General features: G+C 43.7%; 1 protein-coding gene across 1 annotated transcript in view; it reads right to left on the bottom strand.

Annotated features, from left to right (window-relative positions):
• Positions 1 to 290: 290 nt before the first annotated feature.
• Positions 291 to 8,573, bottom strand: part of LOC142579187 (uncharacterized) — a 48,787-nt gene continuing 40,504 nt past the window's right edge. Inside the window, exon 6 of the mRNA XM_075689156.1 lies at positions 291 to 441. Coding sequence (XP_075545271.1) covers positions 323 to 441 — 119 coding nt within the window. The 3' untranslated portion in view covers positions 291 to 322. The remainder of the gene's footprint in view (positions 442 to 8,573) is intronic.

The following is an 8,573-nucleotide window of genomic DNA, read 5'->3' as shown; positions in this document are numbered from 1 at the left end:
GGCCGCTTGGCTGGGCCGAACGGCGCTAGCTGTCCATGGGACGCGTCGGCTTCCAGAGACGACGACGTTCCAAGCGCGTTCCTCCCGCATTTTCTATGCCAACCCCAGACAACAGTACCCGACTGGTAACGCCACTGCAGATCGCACCGTTTTCTATGGAAGCGGCAGGCCACGCATTTTTTCATTTTTTTATCCAGCGACTTGTCTTTTTTTTTATCCGACGGTCGTGCTCCAAGATTGAGCAATTCACCAACCCTACCCACCACTCAAGAGACCACGAATTTGGGGAACAGCACACTTTAACTGAGATGTATTTTTTTTTTCAATACATGGTGATGAAAGCATAAGGGAACACTGGAAGTTGCTTGAGAGCGATGATGATGAGCAAGGTCACGAGGGTTGGGACCATGAATGCTGTGGGAAGAGTGTTGGTCGCCTTCCCTGCAAAAGGATACAAACCACAAAGCGGGATTAAACATGAAGAGAGTCAACGACATTGCCACGTTCCTTTTGTAGGCATTTATTTACTGTTTCAGTGCAATCGCTAGCAGCACAAGACCGCGGGTCCTATCCACGGCCGCATTCTGATGGGAGCGGACTGCAAGAACACTCACTCGGTTCTCAGAATTTACGCCCACGTTAAAGAACTCAAGAAGAAAAGCCACAGCGTGGCATAGAAGGGCAGGCGTACAAGCACGGGCAAAAGCAGAAGGAAAATGACAGCACTCTTTTCGTTGTATACGCATTCGCACACCTGCATGTCTTTGCGATACCACGAATCCCCACCAACTTGCCCAACTTTCAATCGTTCTAAAGCCATACCCCCCCCCCCCCCCCCGACGGCATCTCTGCAAGTCCCAGCGTTGCTCTGGAATCTTAAAACACAATTAATCATAAAAAAAAAATCCGAGGACACACTAAGCACTTATGAGTTGTGAATGCAAAAGCATTAATGTCCAATTCAACGCCGCTGAAGGGTCCTGCAAGTAATGAACTCGCGGGCAAGCGAGCGCGTTGAGACGCTTGGAGCTTGCTTTGATTTGGCCTTACCGAGGCGCACTTAGAACGTATAATGCTTTCGCATTCTCACACGCAAGCAGTTTTAAGTGTATCTACCGAACTTCTTTTTCTCTTTTTCTTTTCTCGAGGAAAATAAGGTGAAATGAAATAAGTATCTTGTAAATGTTAATTAAAATGCCTAGTCTTGCAGATATGGATGCACAAATATTTACATAATACAGTAAAAATTATGTGACCATACGAAGTAAAAAGAACAATTTTAGCACGCAATTCTTTTTGTATCGCGCAGAAAGTTGTGGAGGGTTTCACAAACGTTCCTGCGGCTGTAACCCAGTAGGGTAGCCCCGAAGGAAAGAATTACCGGAAAAGTCAGATTCAAGCCAAGGTTTTAGAAGGGTTCTTAAAGAAAATTTTCCCTGAATAATCAACTGGCGACACGTTAAAGAGAAGTGTTCCCGAGCTTCACTCTCATTGCATAAAGCACACAGATGTTACACAGCCAGACCAGACCTGTGGAGGAAAAAGTTCAGTGGAAAGACTCGGCACCGTAGTCTCGTGATCGTTACTTCAATTTTTCTCGTGGAGCGCTCATTTGTTGTTTCAAGGAAAATTGAGATGCGGGAAATCAGATGTTGACGACGATGATTTGGCGAAGTTATTTGCAGTAGCACATTTTCCGAATCGCGCTGCAGTGATGAAAACTGACGTCAGTAAAATGGGAATTACAAAACCATCGCAAAATGATACTGCGAATGCATCTGCATATTCGTTTAAGACTAGGCCTTTGTGGTCTGGCACCCACACTAAACGAATTAGACGTAAACGTCTTGTGACGAGAGAATAGGCTGCTTCTAATGAATCGAACAAGTTGGACGTGGTTAGTCAAAAACAGAGAGAGAGACGATCAGTTAAGATTAAGGCTGACGACAGAGATGATGGTAATTTGCATAAAGCTAAGACAATTGCAATTAATTCCGCCTAAAAGGTAGGCGTGAAGTCAGGTAGCCGAATGGTAAAAGACCATCTTAGATATGGTGATGCAATGCCCACACCTGCCTTCTCTTCACAGACGGAAGCGCCAGTCGCTATCACGGTCTGTGTATCTAGGTGCATAAGGTGGACTTCCAATATACCATTCAGATACTGATAGGACAAATGTTTAGCATTCTTAGGAAAAGATATATACACAAATTCAATTTTAGCGACTGGAACAGAGGAGTTTAGTAAGACCACCTCGCATAGGTTAAGATTTAGTGTGTCCAACAGTTTTTGTAGGAAAACAACTTGAGGCCAACATGAGCGATACCATTGATAGTTGAAAAATGAGGCCGATTCATTAATGAAAATATATTGTGATCTCCTCTGTGGTGATGCATGTATGTTTAGAAAAGTTTGTGCTGTTAGGATAGCAAATCACGTGAGAAGAGGAGGCAGGCATGCTTCCAATACAAGACATCATTCGGGACAAATTTAGGAAGCTCAAGACATATACTTATTGCCTCTCGTTCTAATACAGCCAGAGTGCGAATTTTGTATGCAGGTCCGAAAGAAAACAAAACGTCGCCGAACTCTATTATCGGGCGAACATGCATGCAACAGATCACAATGAGGGCATGCCGGCGCAATCTTGATTCACTGCTGTTCAGCTTTTCTAGTACGCGTGCTCTCTTTGAGGTAATGTGCTCTATATTCGGACGCCAATGAAGCTTTTCGGAGCAAATGACATCCAAATATGTTTGTGAATTCACCTGCGGGATACTCTCTTGTTGATAAAGAATCGAAATTTGGATAGGAACGTTTTTAGGAAAAACTAGGATTGCGCTTTTTCTGATGTTAAAGGGCCCCTCACCAGGTCTGGCCATTTTGAGCTGGCAAGCACAGAGCATACATTGCGCGATAGTGATCGTGTCTGCAAACTATTACATCGCTACGCGCCGCGGAAAGGTTTGAAATTTCAAACCAAACGCAGTTTTCCTTTCTCCTCGCTGCCGCCGCTCTCGAAGCCGGAGGATGACGTACACGTGCGTACACGTGTTTGCACTGTGACGTCGCTCGTGGTGACACGTGACTTCGAGAATTATTCGAAGGCAACATCTGTTATTTGTTTATTATGTTGCTTGGATAGACGAATTAGAGCTTAGAAAAATAATAATACACAAAAACCGAATGTATGCATGCTTTTCTTTTTTATTTCGCACCGCAGCAAGAGAGATGTTTCATCTGCTTGTTCCCTCGTTGTGCAGTCGCGCTCGCAGACACCGAAACTATGTCATTTTGTACCGTGTTTCATCGCGGGATCATGCTCTGTTATCCGCTTGTGTCTGGCTCTGTATTCGTGTAGCACTGACTTATACCGCTAGTCAGGTATCCTCGTGCACAGCTTGCAAAATCGTGCGCTGCGCGAAATGAGACAACAGCTCGCGCGCGTCGCGGTCAGGGGAAGTGCGCCGCACAAAAAAGGCGAGGAGAAAAAAAAAATGAAGGCGGGGCCCGTGATCTATGCGTCAACCGATCCTCGAGGTCCGTATGGGAGGAACGCAGGGAAGGGATTTCGCTTGTGGAGGCTAGACGGGGCAAGTGTAAGGAGTGTCTCGCTTGGCAGTGGAGCTTGCCTCCTGAAATCATGGGTTCGCGGCATTGAAATATTTTTATCTCGGCTATTAATTAGCCGATTTGAAATTTTTTTTGCGGCAGAACGCTCCTTAGAGGACGCGTAACAACTTCTAGCGCATAATCAAAATTTGCTATGCGGCCTGGTGAGGGGCCCCTTACCAGAGAGATTAACGCCATCAAGCCTCAAATCAATGTTACTCATATAGGATAGTAGCGTTGGGTACAATGTAGGTATATCTACTGGTGCCGCAAAAAAATGATGTCATCGGCGTATATACACGTACGCATGCACATCATATTGCAATTGAAGGAATAGTATAGTTAGTAAAACATTAAACAGCAATGGCGATAGGCCTGATCCTTGGGGTAGACTCATTGACTGTCTATACGTAAATGAAGACAATCCGCGATAAAAGCAGTAAAATTCCCTGCTGTTTAACCATTCATGAACTCACGCAACAAAACAGTCTGGCAGACCTACATTTTGAAGCGCGTTTATTAGGCGTACATGTGCTACATTTTCATACACTTCAGTGACATCAAAAGTGATTAAGGCATCATATTTTTTTCTGATATCGAGCTAGTTGAATTGGAGCACCTGAGTCTGAAGCTAATTTGGCATGGGCTCCAATTCATGTTCTCTATCAGCCAATTGATCTATGCAGTCGTGTAAGATTCTTTCGATGAGTTTTACTAGGTTAGACTTAAGAGATATTGGCTTAATGTTATCTAATACGTTACCAACACCTTGCTTTTTTTAAAATAATGGGATTGCTTCTGCAAGACTCTATATTGAAGGAACCCATGAATTTTAATATAATGGTTTGCCATAGTAAGCAATGCGTGAGGCGATATGTTAAATAAATTTTTTATTGTTGGCGTTGTGATGCCATCGGGATGTGGCGCTGAATTGATCAGTTGGCTTACTACGTTTACCAGCTCCGAAACTGTAACTTCTTCAAAGTCTTCACCATGAGTAGGCGGCGTAGCATTATAAGGCAAAATAAACTTAAAGCGAGTTTCTAGACCTTTAGCAATATCTTCCAGTAATTCGGCCAATTCGCAGGGTGTTGGAACCACACATTCGATGTTTATTTGTGCCGGAATGCTTTTCTTCTTTTACTTCTCAGAAATCTACAGAGTGCTAAATTTTCTGTTATGGCTTTTGAAAGAAAGTTGAAGTACTTACAAACGATTCTGTATTTCGCATTTGCAACTGTTCCTTTAAAAGTTGCTGCCACGAACGTATAGTATGTCCAATTGCTAGGACACTGGTCATGAAGTAGTTTTTTGCAACGCCGCTTTTCTTATCATGTGAACACGTGAGCGCTTCGTGTTCCACCAAGGGTTAGAAGACGCGCTTTTACTGGTGTTTACAATGAATTGAGACTTGTTACGAAATTTTTTAAAACAGAAAATAAATTCATGGCCTTTTCTTCGTCATTGCCTGCCTAAAATGTTGTCAACTAACTCGTGTAGGTTCAGGCAAGTTATTCATCTCCAGAATACACACAATTTCCCTCACCGGTGCATCAGGTGAAACTATCTGTGAATCCGAATGCGCCAACATTTTTAACGCAGCTTTTTCATCCGCGTTTACTAATGAAACCGATTCGACTGTTTCTCCAAACCCCGCAATTATTCAGGAGACGATGCCTACACTTGTATTTTCTTCCTAGGGGATATTGTCCCTAATAGAAAACTTTAAGCGTTCATCCTCTGCTGGCATTGACAACATCAACACCAAGATACTGCAGAACACCAAAGATACACGTTCATCTCTGTTGTGCTTGTTATTCACTCAGTCGCTCCTCACAGGCCAACTGCCCAAAGATTGGAAACAAGGGAAAGCCGTTCTAGTCTACAAATCAGGTAACGAGAACTCACCTCTAAGTTACCGTCCGATTTCTCTAACTAGTATTCCCTGCAAAATCATGGAACACGTCATCTATACTCACATCATGGCATTTCTAGACTCGAATAACTTTTTCAATCCTGCTCAGCACGGGTTTCGCCGCGGTTACTCCTGCGAGACTCACCTTGCCGCATTCTTACACGATCTGCGCTGTAACCTTGATTCTAATCTTCAGACTGACGTAATATTTTTAGATTTTGCTAAAGCCTTTGATAAAGTACCCCGTAAACGCCTGCTGATAAAGCTTTCCCGCTTAAATGTTCACGCTAATATACTGAAGAGGATTGAAGAATTCTTGACTAATCGTTCACAATTCGTCACCATTAATAATAGGAATTCTAATTCAGTCTCTGTAACGTCAGGCGTCCCGCATGGATCCGTGCTCGCCCCGCTACGTTCTCTAATATACATAAATTATTTACCGTTACACGTGACAGCTAGCATACGTATGTTCGCGGACGATTGTGTGATATATCGTGCTATTATTTCCACCGCTGACCAATCTTCACTTCAAAGTGATCTTAATGCTGTCCAGGACTGGTGTAACGAGTGGCTAATGGAACTTAACCCACGTAAGTGTAAGTATTTCTCCATTCACCGTCGCCGTAATTCTCTCGTATTTCCTTACGTAATATCTGAAGTTCGGATACAACTAGTTCATTCGTACAAATATTTAGGAGCAACACTTTCGAGCGATCTTTCCTGGAATTCTCATGTTACAAACTTTATATCATCCGCGAACAGGACGGTAAGATTTTTAAAGCGCCATCTACATCATGCTCCTCAACATGTAAAATTATTAGCCTACAAATAATTTGTCAGGTCAAAACTATAATTTGCATCGCCTATTTGGAATCCTCATCAAGCATACCTAATTAATGATCTTGAATCTGTACAAAATCGCGCCGCTCGTTTCATCCACTCGTCATGTTCCTTTGATATCAGCGTTTCCTCCTTAAAAAACTGCGTCCGCATTATCCCCCTTATCGCTCCGTCATCGCATTGCCAGCCTATCTTTATTTCACAAATTCTTTCGTAGCCCTATGCGCATCGCACCTTATATATTTTTCCTTAACACGCATATCTCACCGCATCAGCCATCAGCTACAGGTTGCCCGTCCACACTGACGCACTGTCACGTTTTCAAATTCTTTTTTTCCTCGCACAGCTGCAGAGTGGAACGGCCTTCCTAACGACGTTGCTGTCATTATGTGCCCATCGAAGTTCTTCGAAAATGTAAAAAACTTCCTGTTATTGTGACTATGTATTTTTATTCTTGCCACCCCTTATGTAACACCCCATTTATTGGGGCCTTTAAGGTAATAAAATGAAATAAAATGAAATTATCCCATAGCCGATTAGATAAAGCCGTGTTTAAGACCGTTTTAAGTGCGCTGAAACTACCAAAAGTATACGAATGTATAGTCACTGAAATCAACGAGCCTAGTTGTAATTATCGAGGGGACAGGGGGAGGCACTTCGCAATCACAAGGGTTCAACCTAGGCTGGTCCAGCGCTTCCTTCGTTAGGCTGGTAAAACTATACAGTCAGGACGGGAAGATATTGTGGAGATCTCTTATTTGGCTGCCCTTTTCTTTTTTCTAGTTCCGGGAGTGCCGCACCTTGTTCCTAGATTTCACGGCACAGCGCGCACAGTCAGCACCACGCTCTTCGATTTGACTTCGTGCAGGCAATGCAGGGCCCGTAATGTTCGATTTCAAGTTCCACTGCTTCTATCACGCGACGCGCCGTGGGGCAGATCGCAGGGATAGCGGCAGCGCGGCGAGCGAGTCACGACCGAGCCGACGACGAAGGGAGAAAAAAGAAGGAAGATTGATATAGTCGGCTGGTAATTAAAGGTGACCCTATAGAACCAGTTCACGGTTTGTTGCGCTCGCTACTTAAGAAGTGATGACAGTGCGTTCCTGTTGCACGCATCGTGCAAGCTCCTGGTAGCAGACGACATAGCGCTGCGCTCTGCCAACTCATTTACTCTTGCGATACCACCGGTCCGCTGAGATTGAAAAAGAATGACATTAGCAAATTACTTCTGCCCTGCGTAAACGCCCGGCACCACACGTTTATATTTAGAACTTGCCGTATAATATTTAATCTATATTTTATATTTATTTAGCAAGCAGAAAGATTCTGCATTTCCTCGATTAGCTCGTCATATAATGACGTACACTTCAGAGGTGGCACCCTCTCATCTATTGGTCGCGTCCTCCCCTTCTTCCACCACCGGCTTGGGAGTGGCACATTTAGTGACGTAAGCGGCGAAGCGAACGGTTCGTATTCCGAACCGTTATAAGATTCGGCCCCTGAATGCGTTGCCAACGTAAGTAAAAAGCTTTTCTTTATTATGTATCTCCTGCTTGCGCAACGACGAGTGTCTTTCGTGCGTCGACGCGCTGTAGCGGCTGACGCGCGGCATGGCCCGGGCAGTTCCCGTCTTATCAGAGTTCCACTTGCGCTTCTTGCATCATGCCCAGTTTATTAGGACTACCTAATCATATTTGAAAACACAAATACAGATTGTTATATTTAACCTCAGGGCGAGTGCTGGAGTCCGGATAAAGTGTTATAATCAGCCGCGCCCGAAGATTGCATGCTTTAAGGCACGAAATCGTTGAATTATCAGATACCAGAACTATTGAATCTCTGTCCAGAGAGTGTTCACAAAAAGAAAATACCGCATATTACAGTTCTGACTCAAATTTCATTCTGTAATTACGAGTTATCCTACATACGTTGGCAAAAAGGACCTGGTCTAATGTGCAGAAACATTGTAATACCATTACAGCACTATAGCAGTCGTAAGCAACTTTATTGGGGTACCTGAATTCTTGCTATCGGCATGTGCTCTGACGTTGTTTGTCCATTTCATTTTCAGGTTGTTTCGACATAAGAGTTACGCTAGTGCATGTTCGCTGGAAGGAGAAAGAACAAGCAGATATTTAACATTTTGAAAAAAATGGAGGCCCTTTTTTGGGTGACGAATACCGAAAGTTAGAATTGTGGAAGT

Source organism: Dermacentor variabilis, chromosome 4, assembly GCF_050947875.1.
Source record: "Dermacentor variabilis isolate Ectoservices chromosome 4, ASM5094787v1, whole genome shotgun sequence".
Taxonomy (NCBI): domain Eukaryota; kingdom Metazoa; phylum Arthropoda; class Arachnida; order Ixodida; family Ixodidae; genus Dermacentor; species Dermacentor variabilis.
The sequence above is the reverse complement of the archived record's forward strand: the minus strand, read 5'-3'. Positions and strand labels throughout refer to the sequence as shown.